This window comes from Polychytrium aggregatum (assembly GCF_025602895.1).
Source record: "Polychytrium aggregatum strain JEL109 chromosome Unknown BJ171scaffold_40, whole genome shotgun sequence".
Classification (NCBI taxonomy): Eukaryota; Fungi; Chytridiomycota; class Chytridiomycetes; order Polychytriales; genus Polychytrium; species Polychytrium aggregatum.
Window position 1 is genome coordinate 174,005 of NW_026516242.1, and position 20,261 is coordinate 194,265.

Consider the following 20,261-nt stretch of genomic DNA (forward strand, 5'->3'; position numbering starts at 1 on the left):
CCATTGTTTCTATGATTGGGGACAGTCGCAACGACCAGATGAGGAGGACTGACCATCCCGGCTCGACCCCTCATCAACATTTGCCACAGAGTGCTGATGTTCCTCGTCTCTCTCTTTCACGCCGTATCCGCTCGCCACCCTCACCTCCGCTTTCACACAGCACCACCGCTTTCTGCATTACCATTCCGCCATTGCTTTGCACCTCCTCCCTTTGTCGTGCCACCGTAAAAAGTGCCCTCCAATGGCCAAATCAACCAAGCAAGAGATCCGGCTGACTGGCGTCATTGCGCATTGGGAATATCAATATGCCAAAGATTATCTGAGAGTAAGCGACACCCACATCGAAGAGATGCTGCTCAGCATCGCTATGCAGGGCTGTGTCGATTCGGGCTAATTGGTCTGGTATCCTGATGCTCCCACACCCGCTCGATTCCGGGTCAAACTGCTGGGTCGGCGTCTTTCCTCCCACAGAGGTTTGGCTATTCACAAAACGACATTCAAGTGACGCACAACCCCATGCACTACTTTGACTTTGTGGAATATCGGCAATATCTGAAAAAGGCAAGTCCTTTAGCAGCGCACGCAGCACAGCCGACTCCGGTTTCTCCTCGTGTCCAAGTCCAGTCAGTTGCCGGCGGTTGGTTGGTTGGGCACGTCAGCTCCAACTCTGATGCATCCAGCTTCGCTGTCGTCGAACGAACAGGACCACCCGCACATCGTCGATGCGCTCTGCGACTCGGTCATCGTCCAAGACGGATCCAAGATATTCAGCCTGCAGCAGTTCCAGAGACATGCCTTGGAGCGATACCACTACCGAGATAGCCATGGCAAACCGACAGACGAAGAAATCCGGATGTACGAGGGACTCGCCTCGGACGAGTTTCTCGAGTACATGAGGAATATCCGTCAGTCCAAAGGGTTGGTGAATGCTGCATCCGGTATCCCTCGACGCACAGCCAGGATCGCAGTCGTATGGACTCGAGCGAATGCGAGGCAGTGAAATGAGAGAGCAGAGCAGCCCCACTGCACGGCGCTCACTCGTCGGCTTGATCGCGGTCGTTTTCCAGGAGGACATTCGTGTTCCTGGATATTGCGCACGATATGGCAGCAATAGGCCGACTGACGATCGAGGTATGTGCATGCGACTAGCTCGGGTATTGCTAGTGCCGTGGGAGAATAGCAGGAGCAGCAGACCAGCAGCGGAGACGATGGCGTGCTCGACGCATAGCTGTGAGGACGATGGGCTTAAACTGCGACAGCCAGAGTGGCCACACCACTGCAGTCTCTGCATCCCTTTGGTTTTTCCTTGCGACTCTCTATCACACCGCCTACCGCCGATTCTCACGGTTCCACTGATGCTGATAACTGGACGCCTGACGAACACAGCTCTACAGTGACATTTGTCCCAAATCCGTGGAGCACTTTCTGGGCTATGTGAAAGGCAAGTCTGTGGGCGCATCACAGGCGTGGTGCTGCTACCGAGGCAGCAAGTTCACCAGATGCATCAAGAATGGCTGGCTGCAAGCTGGAGGTGAGTTCCGATTGCACGAGGCAGCAAACGAGACACGATTACGGAGTATGCCGGCAGCACTATGGAGGTATCTCGACGATATGGTTTGTCGTATTCACGAACAGCCATGCTTGGTTGTCCTTTCGGCCAGCACACTGACTGATGTCGTCCCTTCGTTTGCGAACATACCAGAGTTTTCAACCCCTGAGAAGACTGTCTTGACTGAGCCACGGCTGGAAGGTACAGTAGCAAAGCATAGGCGCGGGCAGAGCACGACTCGGGTGGCTCTGGACTGCTCTCAGGGGCCGAAAGCCAACTTCCAGTATCCGAAACATGGGGAAAGCATCCTGAGGATCGAGCGGCGACACTGACACTGCACTCTGCACATCCTCCGGCTGCTTGCACCAACGCTTACCGGGTCTCCCCTGCGACGTGCAACGGCACTGCCACCAGATGAGAACTTTATAGTCTCGCATATCCATCGGGGCACACTTTCGTTCGTGAACCGAGGGCCCCACAGCAACTTCTCCTCTTTCATGATATCGCTGGGCCCGATGCCGTACTTTGACAAGAAGTATGTCGCCTTTGGTCGTGTTATAGACGGCGGTCCGACCCTCAGAAAAATGGAACTTGCCGAGACCAAGTTTGAACGGCCAGTTCTGGATCTGACGATCTCGAGCTGCGACGAAATCCGGCTTTCGTGATGTGCAACCACAGTGCATCCGGCCTGAAGTCGGATGATCTGTGGGCTTGCAGACGATCGGCCGTGCGGCTGATTCCCGGTCTTGGTTGGCAATCGCCGCTGCGTTGCAGCCTTGGGGCATGTTCTTGAATACACAGGGTCAATCTCCATGAGCGCCGGTCGACCGGCACCTACTGAAGCACCAGTATCGCTGTTCTCGATGAGCGTGTATCCGGGACACATGAAAGTGGCCAAAGATCACTCACTCACACACTCACTCACTCGCAGCGGGATGTCCCAGTTCATTTGGATTCGGGCACATGTGCGATTGGCCCGGCGGGGCATCGAATGAACCCAGAATACCAAAGCACTCCGTGAACACGTCTCTTTTTTTTGCAGGCATGCGACCGGCTCGTTCGGCTGCCGCTTTCTTCAAATCTCTGTTCGAGCGGCAGGTATTCCTGCATCCTCACGAGACGCGATGCTTTCCCAGCCATTCCTCCGGCACAGCGATCCGGCGCCAAAGGCCGTCACGACCAAAGTCAAGAAGAAGGCGCAGATATCCCCGGCGCATCAAGCCAAGATCGCGGTGGTGAAATTGAACAAGACCAAGGAGTTTGCAGATGACTCCTCGTCCGAGGAGGGAGAGGAGCAACCGGACAAGCTCCAGGAGCGCATGGAATGGTCGCTCCATGACGATATGGGGCTGGAGGTATGAGCCGCGTTCCCGAGGTGAACAGACACGGCTGGCGACGACCGGCTCGAGGGCAGTTGATCTAACCTTGAGCAATTCGGATCCCGCCCTCGAACCGCCAGCTGGAAGACGATACCGAGCCATCGGTTGAGCAGGTTGGGTACCGATATACGCGTCTGCAATCGTGAGAGTTTGGTGCACGAAAGCCTACAAAGCAGCGAGACAGAGATCCTGAATGACCAACGGCTCCTGCGCTGATACAGAAGGCATCCAGAAAGACGCGGATCCAGAACGAGAGCGACGGACGAGCACCGATTCAGAAGCCCGGCCATGGTGGCCGTACCAGCGAGCCGTTCGACTGGGGTGCATACAAGAAGCTCAGGGATGCAAAACAGGCTGATGCCGCTCCCTCTGTCGAGGGTCAAAGTCAGGACGCCGAGTATTCAGACGCTCGTGGTGAGTGGTTGGGCTTTTGCGAGCATGTTCAACACTCCTGTGTAGCAACTGCTTGACGATTGCTTACTGTTCGCCGATGGCATATGCGGCCGTGGATCCACAGCGGATTCTCGTGCTGGCGGCCAGGGCACCGCAGGCGCCGTCAAGATGCTCGGTCCGCAAACCAAGATCATCGAGCTGTCGAAAAAGGTGCGACACACTCTGCTGCCTCGTCAGCTATACGGCCGGCAATGAATGACCCGAGTTGCAGAAGCGCTACCGCTCTGGACTAACAACGCTTCTCCTTGGCTGGGTAACAACGCCTTCAGGCCCGAAAGCTCACCATGGCCCTTGAGAAGGAGCGTGGCATAAATGCCTCGCTTGCTGCCAAACTGGAGGTGAGACTGCTCTATTCAGATCACTGCAAGTGGAATGACAACAAGGAGTGATGTCAGCATATCCTAACACTGTCGACGACAGGAAATACAGCGGCAGCTGCAAGTGCAGAAAGAGGAAAAGATACAGCTGTGCTCGGCCTCGAATCTCGACCAGCTCCATATTGAGATGAGAGGGGCCAAGGAGAAGCTGAGTCTGGCGACACGGAAGCTGGAGGAGGAGCGTATCCAGAACCACAGCGCCAAGGCTGAAATCCGCCAGCTCCAGAAGCTTCTGGCGCAGGAAATTGGAGACGGCGTTCCGATTTCCCAGGTTTGCGTCGCTGTGTCCGCCGAGCTGCATCTCACACGTCATGGTTCCACGTTAGCCGGGCCAGTCCGGATCTCATCGATCCAACACCAAGCGAATACCCATATCTCTTCATTCTTCAGCTCATCGAAGGAAGTCCGTCATGGAGAGGCCGGTCACAGCAGATTGCACTGCTGAAAGTATGTGAGACGCATGGCGTGCGAGGCCATGACTGCATGTGTCGCAGCGATGTGCATGGACTCTAACGGCCAGCCACGCACCGCAGGAAAAGGTCCGGGAGCTCACCCAGACGCTGAGCAATCAAGTGGTAGCACCTGGTTCCGGGGTCTCCCCAGCCGCACCGTCCTTGGGCATCCTGCCTCCAGGGCCGCTGCCTCCCAGCAGGACCATGTCGCGGCAGAGCTCATTTTCCGAGTCGCCGAATCTCGATTCCCACGATGCCAAGCACCGCAGCTCGATCCGGAAACTGGAGAAGGGGCGAAAACAAGAGCACGAGAAGGCACTCGAGGAGCTCGAGGTCCAGTGAAAAGCCGCCTGGGGTCGATATGCAGCGGGGAATCGTATCGCATGCTGTGTGGAACGGGCACATCTCAACCCAAGGGATGCATATTCGTCCATAACAGATGCTGCGTCGAGACCAGGCCGATGCCAAAACAAAACAAAGTGCCCTGATCTCGCGAAACAAGTGAGAGTCTTCCCATCTGCACTTCCACCTTGCATGGCAAAGTGGCGCTTGCAACCGGTCGTCAGCGGAGCTGCCTCTGCCAGCGATTGACAGCCAGTTATACTGCATCGAATCGCCAGGATTCTCGAGCGCGACACCAAGGATCTCAAATCAAAGATCGGGACGCTGCTCCAGAAAGCATCCAGGGACGACCAGCTTATCAAAACACTGCAAGACGAGCTCAAGAAGCTGAAGGTGGGCTGGATGGGAGGGAGGGTCGGCCCGATTGGACTGGATACGACCAATGCAGCTTCTGATGGCGATCGGGAGGGCCAGGACCGAGCGAGCGGCTCAATGACTCGGACCGGCCAACACTGAGCAGGAGCGACACTCCAAGAAAGACGACAAGCTTTACGACAATCTGAGAAACATCTGCAGCGAGCAGGTGCGTGGGCAGCGACTTTGTGCAAGGGCAATGCACTCCGAACTTGCACACGGACATGCTGCACGGCGACCGAGACTGTCCGTGAGCGCTGGATTGTTCCTGGGCTGAATCCATCCTCGTCCTGCGCTTCTGCTTGGCATGTATTGGATCGCAACGGCACAGGAGTCGCAGATCTCGGAGCACGAAAGAACGATCGAGAGGCTGCAACGGGAGGTCTCGCAGATATCGCTGCGCTCGGTTTCGTCTGCCCAGCCAAACTCAAGCCCATCGCAGTCGTCTCCACCGCTGTCGCTGCCAAGCTCTGGACCAGGTTCGATGTGCTTCCAAGCGTGCGCAAGACACACTGGGTCTGTTTGGCATTGCAGATGTGAGGCTCCGGGCCGCTCAAACGATGCCGATCTTGCCCGCCAACTTGCCTCCGCAATGCAGGCCATGATGTCGCCGTGATGGGTCTTGACTCGACGATCCGGAGCCTCAAGGTCGAGAATGACAAACTACGCGAGCTTCGATCGGTGCTCGAAGGCCGCATCAACACCGTCGAGGGCAAGGCAGCCGAGCTGGGTGGGTTTCTCGTTTGCCACTGGGCTCAGTCAGCACATCTGCAGGCCAAAACGAGATTACAGCGACGTTCCCACGACCATCGCGACGATCGTCGGCTCACCCCTGGACCGTATTTCTCGATCGCTTGGACCCCCAGCGAACGAACTGCGCCGAGAACGACGACGGAACGCAGCGGACACCAAGCGCCCGCCTCCAAGCGAGCCGCTGGCAGGCGAGGTGAGCAGCTCCTCTTCATCCATGACTGTCTCAGCGAGGAGGGGTAGTGCTGCTGGCCTCGGCAATATCTGAATCCTCACGCCGCGACAGATCGACAAGCTGCGGGTCAAGCTCGAACTGGCCAAGGACGAAATCGAGGCCCTCAAAGGTGGGGAACGGCAGCGCGAATGATTCCCTCGGCACGAACTGGTTTGCTCTGGAGTGTGCATGCCGACAGGACCCGCTGCTGTTGGGTCAAGCAGCTCGCAGAAATCCTTTACCCACCCACGCCCAATCCGAGGCAATCGGCCATGTCCACCAAGTTACTCGTTTTATTGAACACTGTTGCCGTCTGTCGCTCGCCAGTCACCAACCAGCTCTCCCTGCAAAACAAAGAGAAAGACATTGCGGCCTTTACCGAGATCATCGACCAAACGAGGGACACGTTCAAGCGCGACCTCGAGCGCATGCAGCAGCTTCTGCGGAGCAAATCTAGCGGCTGATGAGTTGCACCGAGCCGAAAAGTCAGATGCAGAGGACGACAGCTGTTAGTCTCGATGGCGATCGCAGTTTTCTGGCAGTAAATAGAGTCGCGGCTGCATCGGGGCCCGATATGCCGACAATCGCGAATAGCATCAGATAGTCCGGTTGCGTCTTGCAGGCATTAGCACGGCGAGCCATCGACGCACACGGCATCCGGAGACAGCGCCATCCGCCGAGCAGGCTCATCAAGACGCCACCGCCATATCCCATCCGACAAGCGGACAGACACAGGGAGGGTCGCCTCAAGCAAGCGAGCCCAGACAGAGGACAGTCCCCGGGGCCAGCGAGGAAGCCCGCCAAACCCCGCGTTGACAGGAACGCCCGGCTCACACCAAAGGAAAGAGAACCCTTCCAACGGGCTCGCCAGGCGTATGTCTCGGCAGCGCCTTCGGAGAATGGATTGAACTTGTTACATCATCTAGACAGATTGTCAGGCCGCAGCAGGGGCCGACGGGCGGCGGAGGGGTCTCACCTGGCAGATCTTGGCGGACGGCAGGATGCCAGGTCGGGAGATTGGCCTGCAGATCAGCACGCAGATCGGATCTGGGTGCAAGCACGCATTTCGCCAGCATCGCAACGGCGAGCGGTTTTGTGGAAGCGAAGAAAACTGGCTCGAGCCGGTGTCACGCACGTGATGCGCTGGTTCCAGCCGGCAATGTTGGCTGCGCCGTTCCCACGCCCGACAAGCACTCCCGGATTGGTCGGTTCGCCCGAAGCAGCATCAGAACGGCTCTGCCTTCTTCCGAGAACACCGATGCAACCGCGTGCTGAGGATATTTGCTGTCGCAGGCAGGGGGTACGCAGCGGACAGTCAGATAGTCATTCGGTAGGAGGGTGGAGGACTCTTTTTCCCTGTTACCTCCCCATCAGCCCATCAGCCCATCAGCCCATCAGCCTCACCCGCTCCAACAAGGGCAAGCCCATAACAGATAGATTACAAGTCAAGATGAACATCAAGGTGGTCCTCGTTGCAGTCATGGTCATTGCCTGCTCGGCTCTCGGTGAGTCTTTGCCAAACGCTCCATGGATAGGCAATTCTGGCGGTGTGCAGCGAGCTGGGGTCTGCCGTCTTTGATGGATCTGCATCGCGCTGAGACAAGTCAAGGCCGCTGACGATACCTTTGCGCTCAGTGCAAGCCGCACCGCCGCCGAACGACCCTCGGTACCAGTACATTTCCAACGGATATGGCTTCTACGTCGGTCCAATAATCCACAACTGACTGTGATGTATCTGGGCCGCGGCCTTGCTCTGCAAACCTGCGGCGACGATGATCCCGCCGCATCGGTCGCAAGATTAACGAGCCTTGTACCCAGCCCACAAAACTGCATCATGTGAACAGCATTTCCAATGGAGCGCATTTACAGGCAATCCAATAAAAAACGGGACACCCGGGTTTTTGACCATTCATCGAATATTTTGTTACCCAATGTTATCGCGCGCTGGCCATGACCATTCGCCGCTGGCACTCCGAGACCAGTGTGCAGGTCGATTGTGGAGACCGGAGAGCGACCGGCGGTCTTCACTCGGAGGCTGCCAAAGTGATCTGTTTTATTTCTTGTGGCTTTGCTTGACGCAAGCACAGCACATACTACATGTTCATGGAAACGGCTATATTGTCCCGTTTTTTTCTGAATAAAGTGTAAATGAACCACCCCGATGTACACAGCGGCTGCTGACCCACAGCCGGCCTCAAGGGCAGTGGGCAGCTCGACCCCTCGTTGTCTATACCCTTCGCTGTCTATACCCTTCGCTGTAATATACCTAACAACACTGGCCGTGTCCATAGCAGTGCCTTTCGAATATTACCTGCGCACTGGCAGCAATGCGCGTGCACTCGAAGAACCCCAGCTCCCGCTCACCAAGAGACACGCCGCTGAGCGCTACGATGCACAGATCGCCTACTGCCAATCAAACTTTGTCTGGCAGGGAGAAAGGGCGCACAAGGGGTTGGGCTGATTGCCCATCTCAGAACTGCGCCGGGTAGGTTTCATTGCACAAGCTTGTCAGATCCGAACGCCGGCTCTTATCTAGGTTGGATGCTTCAAGCAAGAGAAAGCACTCAAGCTCTGGGAGGGGGTGGATCCCGTGGAAGGACAAGCAAACAGGCCTCTATTATGGGCTGCCGCAGAGGCGAAAGGATTTTGGAAATCCTATGGCTGCTTCACTCACGGTGCAGTAAAGCGTGTCGTTCAGATTGCAGGCCAACACCTGGTCGAGAAACGCCCAAGCAAACAGAGTTGAGATTGGAACAGATCGCCAAATATTGAGCTCCGGCGCAGACCCACAGATCGGATCATCATGGCAGAGTTTGGGGCGACGGAGGAGAGGCGAAGACGCGGGCTGGTCAGGTGGGGGGATCGGCTGGTGAGATGCAGGAAATAGAGAATGGGGCAGATTGCAGCGGGCTGGGGGATGGAGTCTGGGCGCTGCCAAGGACAGTGGAGAAATGTGCTTCGAGCAGAAGGAGAGACCCTTGCAAACAAGACGCATTCATGGCTCTTGTTTGCTTCTCTGCAGAATGCGCATTCGTTTCAGGACACGGCGATGAGGAGAGGGAGAAAAAAGCGAATATAAAAGCAGCACCGGGGACGCCTGCCGTACTGGACATCATCGCACTCGCATCCATCGCATCCATCGCACTTGGTTCTAGTTGCAGTCAAAAATGTCTCTCAAGACTGTCATCATCGCCGTGTTCGTCATGGCTTGCTCAACCGCCACCCGTACGTCCTCATGCTGCATCGCTGCCCAACGCATGGCGCTGCATCGTTGTCGACACATGGGTACTGACACATGGACTGCTCTCTTGCCCATTGTAGTTGCCATTCCTCCTCCGCTTGGTCCCCCTGGCTGGGTTGCTATTCCCCCGTGGGTTACCACCTCGGCTCCCCCCAAGACCACGGATTACTACGGCCCCATGATCCACAACTAGACCGGCAGTGTAAGCATTGTCCTCACGATGGTCCATCCGACCGCAGTGTTGGAGGACAATGGCTGGCGCTGGGCTCTGATGCAGACTATTGTGATGATGTGCCATGGTGGTTCGATCTATCGATTGGATTTCTGACTCGTTGTGCTCTGAATCCCCGGCTCCAACCGCCACGATTCCGACTGCTCAAACCACAGTCCTGCAGCTACGCCTTGTGCGAAATGGAATGAGATTATCCCCATCCCGCTGCCCGATTTCACATTTCTTAGAAGTGAATATATTCATGTTTGTCATCTCGTCCAAGAGCACCACCGTTGGAATGACGATCTGCATGGATCCATCAGCGTGCTCGCTGGGGTCTTCTCGCTCGCTCGCCCTCGCCAAGCGAGAGCCCAAACTCCGCCCTCGGTTTCGGGGTTTTGGACCATGATTCGCCCCCCCCCCAACCCCACACTTTCGACCAACACCGACCATCTCCACATCACTTGTTGTCTGCAAACCACGATGCCGCACGGCTGCCTCCGAAATTCAAAACCGGTCCTGATGGTCCTGGTGCTGGCGCTCGGTTTTGCCGCAGCCAAACCAGCGCTTGCCCGCAGCATCTCCTCGGCTCACCGCAACCCAGCCCTTGCTGTCCAGGATCTATCTGGCCACGAGTCCGGACCAACCCTCGGCGACACCATTGCCGGGCAACACAGCATCGAGGACTGCAATGCACTGGATCCACGACCGGCTCCGCCGAGCAGCGTTCATGATTTGCGTCCGGACGACATCCGGGTCGTGGCGGCCCTGGGCGATAGGTGGGTTTTACCATCGCCTCGATATCCGTGCTTGAAGAGCCGATATGGGGCCTCCTTCGCTGTTATTCTCGGCAGAACATTTGCGGAGATGACAGCGCTCCATCAACCGTGAGCGAGGATCGAGCAATCGATGGAATACTCAGCAATGTCCTTGGTATCGCCTTTGTCGATGGCAAACGGGAACCGTCCATGCCAGCATTACGGCTGGCTTTGGGGCCAAGGGACGCACATCCAAGAGCCCGATATCGCTCAAGACGATCTATGAAAACAGAGGAGTGAGCACAGCGATAGCACTGACGCTTCTGCGCATCTCTGGAGCGGCCCGAGACTGCTAATGGCGGCTTCGATAGCACCGCTACACCACACTGGGGGCGCAACAATGCGGGAATGGGTTGGGTGGCATCAGCGCCAATCAAAGGGATATGCTGACATGGATGCTCTGCCCTTGGGGACACTGGCTCTCGCAGGTATCGTTTTTCATCGGAGGCGATCCGGATGCCAAAACAGTGAGCCGGTTCATCCAACACTATCGGCCGTCGCTGGTGGGATACAGCCATGGCGACCACCTTGCTGAGCTTTGGTGAGCATGAAAAGTCGCAATGAGCGTCCACTTTGCTCTGAGGGCCACACATCCGAGTGCGCCAAGCAGAGTGCCGGAGTGGATACCAAGGTCAACGATCTGATGTGTGCCCGACACCGGCCTCCGCAGCTATGGACCGCTCTGTCCACCATATCAATACCATCGCCCAAACGACGAGCTCAATGCGGCGCAGAGTGGTGCCATGGTGATGAATCTGCATCAGGAGCTCGACCACCTTATCCAAGAAATGGAGCACAATGACGACATTGACATGGACCACGATTTCAAGGTGGGTAACTCATACTGCTGTTGCTGCCTGCACTGCTGAGGACTCGGATGACTGCCGCCGGAATGCGCTGATGGGTCACGGCCTCCAAACCTCCACAGCTGCTCAACATCTTCATCGGCAGCAACGATGCGTGCTTTGGGTGCGACTTGGCATCGGAAACGACATGGCTGTCGCCTGCCGTCTACGAAGAGCACATGCGGGCTTTGCTCGGCAAGATCCGGCGCAAGATTCCACGAACCATCGTCAATATTGTGCAGCAGTTCAACATTTCTCAGGTGGGCCAGGATGCGTCTCGCAATGGCAGAGATGCATCCCACAATATCGGAGACAGTGGGTGCGATGCTGGATACACCAATGCATGAATGCAATGATCTACTCGGCACCAAAGGCAAGGCAGAGCGCTTGGCGCTGGAAGTCGCCGAGTGTCAACTAAAGTACTTGTGCGAACAGGTCTGGGACCTGACTCACGGCAACGACTACTGCAATCAGCTGCGTGACGAAGGACGCACATTTGAGTGGTAAGCTTCCGTCGGATGGCAGACGACGCTGTCGGATGGTCTCGCACGTCTTCACCGAGTTCATGAACTATCCCCCCCCCTCCACATACAGCAAATGCGCATTCCTGCCTCTGGAGCTTGGGCAAGTCACCCGCAAGCGCATGGACAGCTTGGTCCAAAGCTATAATCGACGATTACTCACGATCTGGGAAGACTACCAAGCCGAGGTGCCCGACGAAGGATTCGCCCTTGTGCTGGATCCTGGATTCACACAGATCCGTCTGCGAGAATGGCCGATCGAAATGCTCAGCAACGTCGACTGCTTCCATCCGTCTGTGGCCGCCCATGAGCTGATGGCCGCCACCGTTTGGTATATGTTGGTCTGCTGTCATGTTCGCAGCAGTGCGCATTCATGGCTCGGTGCTGCGGGAACACGGCATCCGCCCATCGGCACCAGGACTGCTCGGGCCATGTTATTCGAGGGTCGCACCGGGTTGACCAGATCGACTTGATGCAGCAAATCGACTCAACGGGCTGACATTCGTGGGCGTTGCTATCTCCAGGAACAACTTGTATCGCAACTTTGCCAGCAAGCAGCGCCATGCGGACCCGAGCGTTCCGATGCCTATATTCTGCCCAGAAAACGAAAGCCGAATCCAGACACGCTGAATCCCTGTCGCTGTCGCCAGGAAGAGCCAGGAGGACATGGAGGAAGATGCACTTGACGCTACGGACAGAGAATATATTTGGGATATGTTGAGCAGCGCAGGACATCCAGGGCTCAGCGCTTGCTTGTCTGGAGAGCGGGCACATGGGTAGCCTTGGCTTCAAGGACTGTCGGAGTGGCTGTCCAGCGGAGCCAGAGGACCGGCGCCTTGGCATGATCAAGCGACCGTTCCGATGATGTTGTACTTTTTGCGGTAGAACTGCTCCCACTTGTCGAGGGTAGCTTGCTGCTCCTCGGAGAGACCGGAGCGATCGGGAATGCAGTCCTCAACCTTGACTGAGCTCAGCGCCAGAGCCTGCGTCGAACACATCGTGGCAACAAGCCCGCAGATAGTGGGGAATGGCGCATTGACATGGACAAGTCAGCATGGCATGATCGGACGGAGCACACAAGTCTGCGGCGAGCCAGGCACTCATATGGGACGACGACAACGAAAGCGAGAGGCCCGCATGGATACAAGCAGATCGGCCATCCGACGCTTACCCGGGATGCATCGCGGCCGGCAAAAACGTTGTAACCGCAGCCAGGAGCATACATGGCTCTCGACTTGCTGACATCGAAGACTGCGGTTGGCGATGGTCGGATCGTAGAATCGTCGGTCAGGGACACACCAGTGCAACGGCAGCCGATATCATGGCGCCCGGATTGAAGCAAAGGCCTGCAGCAAGTGCGGGTATGCATGCGGCCCTCTTCCGGACGAACCGGTCAAGGGAGCGTCAAGCAGGAAAGACTTACCGACGCCTTTGACAGCGACGTAGATGGGGTTCTCGGGGTTGCTTCCGTCGAACTGAGACAACTCCACAGCGGTGAAGGCACGATCTCCGTCGGGAAGCTTATCGGCACGCTCTTCAGAACTCATTTCAGGAACACTGTTGAGGCGATGTGGTCAGTCCGGACCAAGAAACGGTGGCGTTGATGGTTGGGGCCAACGAGAGGGATACAACTTGGCAGTATCGACAGACAGGCCTGTCCCCAGACACTTCTCTTCTGACACCCAGCGCTCCCTCCTAATCCTTCTCCAGCGGACCGCGCAGGCCTATGCACTTGCGTCTCTGTCGCATGGAGGGGGGGGTCTCACCTGGCTTCGTTGCCCATTGCTGCGGATGACGCTGGAAGCATCGGTCTGGAGACGGGTTTTGATGCCGCCCGATCTGACACGTGGCGGCTGGATCCGGCTGGATCCGGCTGGGCTGCGTCGCACAGGGCCGCACTCCAAATCGGGACGCACAGCCACAGCCAATGGGCGGGCAGAGCCACGGAAGCAAGAGAGCGCGGTGCGTGCGACACAGCGACAAAAGGAGCGTGGCTGGGGAGCGGAAACGCCAGCCTTGGGACGTGTGCGACCGCGACACAACACAACACAGCACAACACAACACAGCACAGCGCCACGCTGTTCTCTGTGTCGCCTGGTGCCCCTCTCCGCCTGGGATTGCTCTCTTTTTCGTTGGCAAGCCAGCCGGCCCGATCATGCTTTCGACTCTCCCTCGCCTGCACAAGCCAATCCCGCCATCTGATTGTCTCGATCTCCGCCAGCATAAGGACAAAATGCCTCGCCGGCCGCATCGCCAGGGATGGCAGCACTCCATCCGCCAGCTCCGGCAGCGCTTCCTGCAGCCGTCCTCGTCGCTGTCCTCGCTCGCAAAGTCGTTCGCAATGACCGTCGCCGATGGCTCGGCCGCCATTCTGCCAACCTCCAAGCTCGACCAGCATGCAAGCCACGCTTCCAAGGGCATCAGCGGAGTCGCTCTTTCGGTCCTGGCGGTCCTGCTCTCAGAGTGGCCACTGGCACTGATAATGATCTTTGGGGGTTGCTGCTCGACCGTTGTATCGCTGGAGGTTCTGATCAGGTAACAAGTCGTCAAGCACTGGGATGCGGTGCCTGGTTCACGATGCATTCGGTCGCATGTCATGGTGGCGTTGAGGAGCTCTCGCCACTCGCTGCTGCTGCCAAACCCCGACTCGGTGGACAGCGTGGGCTGCGTGGGCTGCGTCGATGGATTGTCCGGCATGCCACTCGCTCCGGCGTCCTGATTCCGCTTCACCCTTTCCCACAGAGACCACTCCGACAGCGTTGAGCTGATCACCTTTGCCCAGTTCACATTCATTTCGTTCATGGGACTGCTCAACAACATCCAGCGAACAAAGCCCGGCTCTGCCCTGCCGTACGAGCTTCAGACTCGCCATATCCCCCTGAAGCAATATGCAATCATGGTTTTGCTGTTCTTCATGTCAACCCTCACCGGCAACCAAGCGATGCGCTACCCGATTCCCATGCCGCTCAACATCATATTCCGTTCGGGCTCCTTGCTCGCCAACATGCTCGTTGGATGGATGTTTTTTTCACGGAGGTAGATCTTGCAGCCCGCTTGGGGAAGGAGGGCCACCAGGCATCGAATCATCTCTGCTCGGATCGACCTGCAGACCCGCTGACCACGCCCATGCAAACGGCATTTGCGTTCATTCAGATTCTCCTCGAAGCAAGTCTTTGCCATCTTCGTCGTCACCGTCGGCATCATCACCACGACGTTTGCATCATCCCACGCGTCTGCGGGTGCCGGTCCCGGCTTTGGCTTCAGCATATCCTTCCTCACCGGAATTGCCCTGATGGTCTTTTCCATCATCCTGTCGTGCCTGCTCGGGCAGGTGCAGCAAGCCACCTTTACGACCTATGGCAAGCACTGGCGCGAGTCACTGTTCTACACACACGCCCTTGCCCTGCCGGCGTTTGTGTTTGTCCTTCCCAGCATCCTCAAGAGCATCGACGACTTCAACCAAAGCCCATGGGTTGGCCTCCTGGAGTACTCCGAGCTCGAGACATTGACCCGTTGGAGCTGGATATGGCGGCTTCTGGCCATGGTTCGTCTCCCACGGATGTGGTTTTTCCTGATGGCAAGCACCGTCGCTCAGTGTGAGTACTCTTCAATATCTGCTTCCCATCGACCAAACCCATTTGCATGGTGCACGGCGTCTGGCAACAGCCAGCTTTGACCCCCAATGGACATATCAGGTCCACGGCTGACCCAATACCCGTCATTCTTGCTGCCCAAAGTCGTATGCATAGCCGGAGTGCAGAAGCTTTCTTCGATGACTTCCTCGGTGGCCGTCACACTGGTAGGCTGTCAGCCACTGCCCCGCTTGGACCTCAGATAGAGCGGATATGCGTTCCAACAAGTCCAGGGCGAGCGTTGTTGGCTCGAGCGCATGCCGTGCGATGTCAGCCAAAGGACAATAGTACGGCGTAGTGTGATTGATTTTAACCCTGTGCTATCAAATCCCTGTGCTCTTATCCATGACCCGACTGCGTCGGTCGCCGCGCTGGGAACACAGATACTAAGTGTTCGCAAGCTCGCGTCGCTGATCATCTCAATCTACGTGTTCAGCAATCCGTTCACCCTCCTGCACTGGCTTGGCGTCGCCAAGGTCATCATCGGAACGGGAATGTATATGGATCTGATCAAGATGCCATACCTGAGATTCTCGATGCTCCGGAGTCGGCCGCAGCTCGTCCATGCGTTCCCGGTCAAGGACTCTACAAATCGAAAGTCAGCCTGAGCAATGTGCGGCGCAATACCGGACATTACCAGACAATACCGCCCAGTGCCGAACCGTGACAACCACCCATATGGAACCCTGGAATGACCCCCCTCCTCACAGGGCTCTGCAAACCTGTCTGTTTGCTTTCCAAGACCTAGATCTGTGTCTTTCTGAATCTCAACCAATACGGCGACCGATCGTCCTCGTTGCCTGAAAACTGTAGCAGTATCGTGAATACAGCTCCTCCCAAATGTATTGTATCTCTGGGATATGTTCCTTCGATCCAAGAAGATGCACAGATCTGGGAGAGGGTGAATGGCGATTTGCCGAATGCATCTTGGCAGTGCAAACACAGTCAAAGCTCGTCTGTCGCCGACACTCAAGGCTGGGGGTTCCCGGACTCGTTTTGAAGAGCCCCTGAAGGTGCGTCAAACTGACTTTGGTTCGGAGCACTCTTTGTAAAGCTGGCCATCGACTGGTTGTTGTTCGTGCTGACCGCCAGCTTGTCGAGCATCGCAAAGACGGTGTTGTCGCGCTTGGAAGATCCTGGCCTTTGCAGCCCCGCGGCCGTTGTCTTGGCCTTGAGCACCGAATGTGCCCCGGATCGGGACTTGACTTCGGCATAGTTTTCCAGAAACATCTGGGCCGTTTCTTTGGAGCCAAACTCGAGTGTGTACACCATCTTGTTGCGTCGGAGCCGGACACTGCGAGCCAGGGCCTTCTCCGAGTCCGAGTTCTCTGCCAGTTGACAAGGCTCGCACTCACACGATGAGAAGCGGAAGCTCGCCTGGATGGTTCCGTCCGCATCGGCCTCTCGAAACTCGATCAGGTCCAAGGTCGTGAACACCAGCACGTTCGAAGACACCCAGGCACCGCCAAACTTGAGCCCCTGCAGACCGCAGTCGTATGCATAGGCGAGGACGTTGGCTGCCACCATGCCCTGGCTTGAGATTGCAGAACGATTGTTGTCGGTTGGCGCCGAGTTTTGCGATGGCTTGTCGACCTCGCTTCGTTCGTTGTGGAAGGTTTGGACAAGTCTCACCCCAAAGAGGATGATCGGAACCAGGGACGAAATCACCACGATGACGCATCCAAGCATCACTCGGCCGACAGTGAAGAGGGCATCGGAGTTGACACTACCGGAGAGGATATACAGGATCGGCAAACACAGCAGGAGCGTGACAAATACCATGTAGACGCAGATGCCGATGACCTTGGACTCTTGGAAGCGCTTGTGGGCTCCCCGTGTGAGGAAGGCGACAGCAACGCATCCGATCATGACGAGCCCGTTCATGACGTAGAGCAGGATCTCGGGCACCACGGTGGGACCCGACGTGGCCGAGCACACCAAGGAATAGGATGTACCCACGATCTGAGCCATTGGATTCTCGACGGCCATCCAAGCAATGCAGATGATGATCTCGATGGCCACGATGATCGCTGTGCCGAGGATGAGTTTCCAGTCTGGGGTCTTGAAGACACGCATGCGCTTGTTGCCGAAGATCATGTATATGCGCAAGGACTTCATCAGCAGCATGCTGGTTGAGAGATTGAATGTGGTATGAGTGCGAGCGCAGCGAGATTCAGACGGGTGCCTCATCCAGCAGACACAATGGATCAACTCGCTGTAGTAAATCGATGCAATGAACAGTGTCGATGCAGTTGAACAGCGTCGATACAGAGAAGCAGTGCCGATGCAGTTGAATAGTGCCGATACAGTTGAATAGTGCCGATACAGATGATCTCCACATCGTGCCAAGTCCGTTGCTGGCAAGCTGAAAACCAATCTCACCTGAATACGGAGGAGAATGCCACGACCGGGAAGAACACCCGGCTGGAGCACACAACGCTGCTTGGTTGAGCCGAATAGAAGAGGGCGCCGAGCTGGCCGATAACTGAAGAGCACATGCAAAGTCAGTCGTCGCGCAGCTCGAGTCTCGTCTACAGACAAATCCACGAAACTTCCACAACCTGCATCAGAATCGATGGCAGCTGTTCACGGCGCACCGACTCCAAAGGACTCTCCAGACCAGACTTGCATCCGAGCACTCACTTGATCCAACCATGATGATGTAGCAGCAGTTGGGCGAGATGGCCTTGATGTTGGCCTTGTTTCTCCACAGCACCAACAGGGCAAAGATCCCAAAGTTGATGACTAAGGTGACCGTAAACAAGGCCACGACAGCGGCATTGCCAGAGTAGTCGCCAGTCACCAAGACGGCAAATGGCGAGGCTGGCTCAGAGCAGTCCAGTCTTTGGTTGTTGTAGTATCCAACGTCGCAGACGCACTGGATTACGGACGAGTCCTGGAAGGGTCCGTCGACGATGCAATATCCGTTCTTGCACGAATTGGCGCTGATGTAGGTCCCGTTGGCATCAAAATACGGATTACAGGGCGACGCAGGATCGTAGAGAGCCTTTCCATTGTGTGTGACGAGCTTGAGGGCATCAAATGCAAACTGGCGGATGCGGGCGTCGCCAAAGTGAACAAAGTTGTTCTGAGAGAAATATGTGCTGGTGGAGGGCGATGACGTTGATCTTGTGGAGGGTTGCTGTTGGAGCCGAGAGCAGAATGTGGATATCGGAGGGGCGATCGCCGCGTGGGAGAGAGTTGGTTCAGTAAAGCGATCAGCCAACGATAGGACATGCCAACAGAGTGTGGACCTGGGCCGTGCAGGCATCGAGAAGCATCAAAGTGTGCACAAGAAAGCAGTGATAGGGAAGTTGGAGGGGCAGCCAGATCAGCAGGCAAAGGGATTGTGATGACAGGGCAACATGATTGACTTGTCGCGATCAGCATGGGAGCAACTGCCCCAGAAATCGAGCCACAAAACTGGCGAGCCAGCGCACAATTCCAGCAGCAGTTGCACATGGGGAGTGCCATCGGACTGGACCCTTACCGCCTCGGTGCCGCCAAAGACCATCCAAAACAAGAAGCGCAATGTGGCTCGCATCTGCAGCTCGGTGATGTTGTAGAGCTGGGAGTCTTGCCGAAGGAACATGTACGTCGGGGCCATCAGCGGATAGGCGCCTGGCGTAGCCGAATCGATGTAAGTTGCCTGGAGGATGCTGCTGATGTTGTTTGTGAAATGAGAGACGGCCGAGATGTTGGCGGTGCTTGGGGTTGAAATGGCCACCTGTGCAGAGATGCGAGTGTCAAATGCACATCGGACGAGGCTGGGCTTCAGTCGACGCAGGAGGTACGATCGCCATTGCTCCATATCCCTGTATGATCGCTATAGCCCCGTCTTCTGGAACAAATGCACCAGGTGCTTACATTCAGACTCGCAATCGAAGGCGCCACGGTGTCGCCGTTTCGGTTGATAATGCTGGCAATAGAATACAGACTCTGGCCCGGTGCGAGCGATGCCAGTGTATTGTAGCCATCGGCATAGTCGACATATCCGATCGTGTACGGAGCAACCTGGATGGCGTCCGAGAGTATGGTGTTCGATGCGGCGTAGAACGGCGGGTTGGCGATGCCCCAGGAGGCAATCGGGTACATTTGTGGAGATGGAAGTCGCAGGGTACGGTCGAATGAGTTCAGTGCGTACTGGAAGTTGGACGTTGTTCCGGAGTGGCCGCTCCGCACAATCGTCTGGATCGGGGCGCTGATGGTCAAGAGTGCTGGGTTGTTCTGGGCGAGTCTGGAGTCGTTCCAGAAGGCGATCTTGCCAGTGAAGATGTCGGCAACGTTCTGTCGGGTCAGTGTGAGATTGGTGATGTTGAGATGGTAGACAATGGCGATGCCGCTGTGGGAATGGAGGATACGGAGCGGATGGGTCAGGATATGCGATCACGACGAAGGGCGACCGGACGCTCTGGCCGCAGAGGCATCATGGCCCACGACACTTGCCTGATGACCGATGGAACAGGTATGAACTGGCCAGCGGTGTTGCCCGGTCCGACATAGGTGGTGTTGGAGAGGATGTTGTCGGATCCAGCCCAGGTCAGCCCGGAGGCACCAGCAGCCAAGGAGGTTCGACCGATACCTGAAGTACTTCCAGTGTATGCATAACTCCAATTCGGATCGTAAGCCGAGTACAACCCCGAAAGAGCAGTGTAGAGCTTGGCTGGGAACGTTGCGCCGACTCCTTGGATCGTCCGTCGGGTTTGAGCCATGCTCGCTGGATGTCGAGTCAGACGGAGGTTAGTGGCGGTCATCCAGAGCTGTTCGATGACGACCCGGGACCGACACAGGGCCCATCCGACGACCAGGCGGCCGCTGCTATTCGCATCTTCTGTCTTCCGTCTTCCGTCGCGGGAGGTGGCTCGATTACTTACTCTGTATCGACAGGTAGATCAGCAGAGCAGTCAATAGCGGTTGGCGGAAAGCGCTCGTTGGGCCCATCGGTGCTTCGATTCACAACAGTGGAGACTCGCTATCAATTTGGTCGCTGTGCAAGAGGCAGCGAGCAAAACGGTAAAGCTGGCCGAAGGAGCGAGCTAAATACCAGACTCTCTCCGGTGAT

The 20,261-nt window shown here is 56.6% G+C and overlaps 7 protein-coding genes across 7 annotated transcripts; 4 read left to right on the top strand and 3 right to left on the bottom strand.

Moving 5' to 3' along the window:
• Positions 1–241: 241 nt before the first annotated feature.
• Positions 242–2,351, top strand: BJ171DRAFT_601819 (cyclophilin-like domain-containing protein; the record flags this gene model as incomplete). The annotated part of the gene is made up of 7 exons (XM_053115115.1): positions 242–325; positions 472–565; positions 681–918; positions 1,068–1,131; positions 1,387–1,531; positions 1,703–1,750; positions 1,964–2,351. The coding sequence occupies 7 exons, from the start codon at positions 242–244 to the stop codon at positions 2,212–2,214; spliced, it is 924 nt and encodes a 307-aa protein (XP_052963436.1). The 3' UTR covers positions 2,215–2,351.
• A 322-nt stretch (positions 2,352–2,673) lies between these two features.
• On the top strand, positions 2,674–6,560 carry BJ171DRAFT_631556 (uncharacterized protein; the record flags this gene model as incomplete). Its single annotated transcript, XM_053115632.1, has 16 exons — positions 2,674–2,904; positions 3,009–3,041; positions 3,150–3,342; positions 3,446–3,531; positions 3,651–3,719; positions 3,802–4,029; positions 4,149–4,205; positions 4,292–4,543; positions 4,650–4,711; positions 4,831–4,945; positions 5,073–5,135; positions 5,298–5,445; positions 5,565–5,696; positions 5,833–5,912; positions 6,003–6,060; positions 6,258–6,560. The coding sequence occupies 16 exons, from the start codon at positions 2,674–2,676 to the stop codon at positions 6,392–6,394; spliced, it is 1,944 nt and encodes a 647-aa protein (XP_052963437.1). The 3' UTR covers positions 6,395–6,560.
• Positions 6,206–6,982, bottom strand: BJ171DRAFT_518463 (uncharacterized protein). The gene has a single exon (XM_053112241.1). It carries the CDS (start codon positions 6,642–6,644, stop codon positions 6,417–6,419), a length of 228 nt encoding a protein of 75 aa, XP_052963438.1. The 5' UTR covers positions 6,645–6,982; the 3' UTR covers positions 6,206–6,416.
• A 2,844-nt stretch (positions 6,983–9,826) lies between these two features.
• On the top strand, positions 9,827–12,244 carry BJ171DRAFT_518467 (SGNH hydrolase-type esterase domain-containing protein). The gene is made up of 8 exons (XM_053112242.1): positions 9,827–10,161; positions 10,358–10,436; positions 10,629–10,741; positions 10,871–11,030; positions 11,129–11,305; positions 11,481–11,548; positions 11,640–11,897; positions 12,091–12,244. Exons 1-8 carry the CDS (start codon positions 9,866–9,868, stop codon positions 12,194–12,196), a joined length of 1,257 nt encoding a protein of 418 aa, XP_052963439.1. The 5' UTR covers positions 9,827–9,865; the 3' UTR covers positions 12,197–12,244.
• BJ171DRAFT_518468 (cytochrome b5-like heme/steroid binding domain-containing protein) lies at positions 12,245–13,345 on the bottom strand. The gene is made up of 3 exons (XM_053112243.1): positions 12,990–13,345; positions 12,738–12,817; positions 12,245–12,549 (listed from the first exon to the last, which is right to left on the bottom strand). Exons 1-3 carry the CDS (start codon positions 13,111–13,113, stop codon positions 12,412–12,414), a joined length of 342 nt encoding a protein of 113 aa, XP_052963440.1. The 5' UTR covers positions 13,114–13,345; the 3' UTR covers positions 12,245–12,411.
• A 372-nt stretch (positions 13,346–13,717) lies between these two features.
• BJ171DRAFT_518470 (UAA transporter family-domain-containing protein) lies at positions 13,718–16,176 on the top strand. The gene is made up of 5 exons (XM_053112244.1): positions 13,718–14,102; positions 14,310–14,603; positions 14,721–15,163; positions 15,305–15,366; positions 15,583–16,176. Exons 1-5 carry the CDS (start codon positions 13,723–13,725, stop codon positions 15,805–15,807), a joined length of 1,404 nt encoding a protein of 467 aa, XP_052963441.1. The 5' UTR covers positions 13,718–13,722; the 3' UTR covers positions 15,808–16,176.
• BJ171DRAFT_601826 (uncharacterized protein) lies at positions 16,169–19,911 on the bottom strand (the record flags this gene model as incomplete). The annotated part of the gene is made up of 6 exons (XM_053115116.1): positions 16,169–17,327; positions 17,582–17,684; positions 17,843–18,287; positions 18,690–18,926; positions 19,067–19,541; positions 19,637–19,911. The coding sequence occupies 6 exons, from the start codon at positions 19,909–19,911 to the stop codon at positions 16,169–16,171; spliced, it is 2,694 nt and encodes an 897-aa protein (XP_052963442.1).
• Positions 19,912–20,261: the final 350 nt, after the last annotated feature.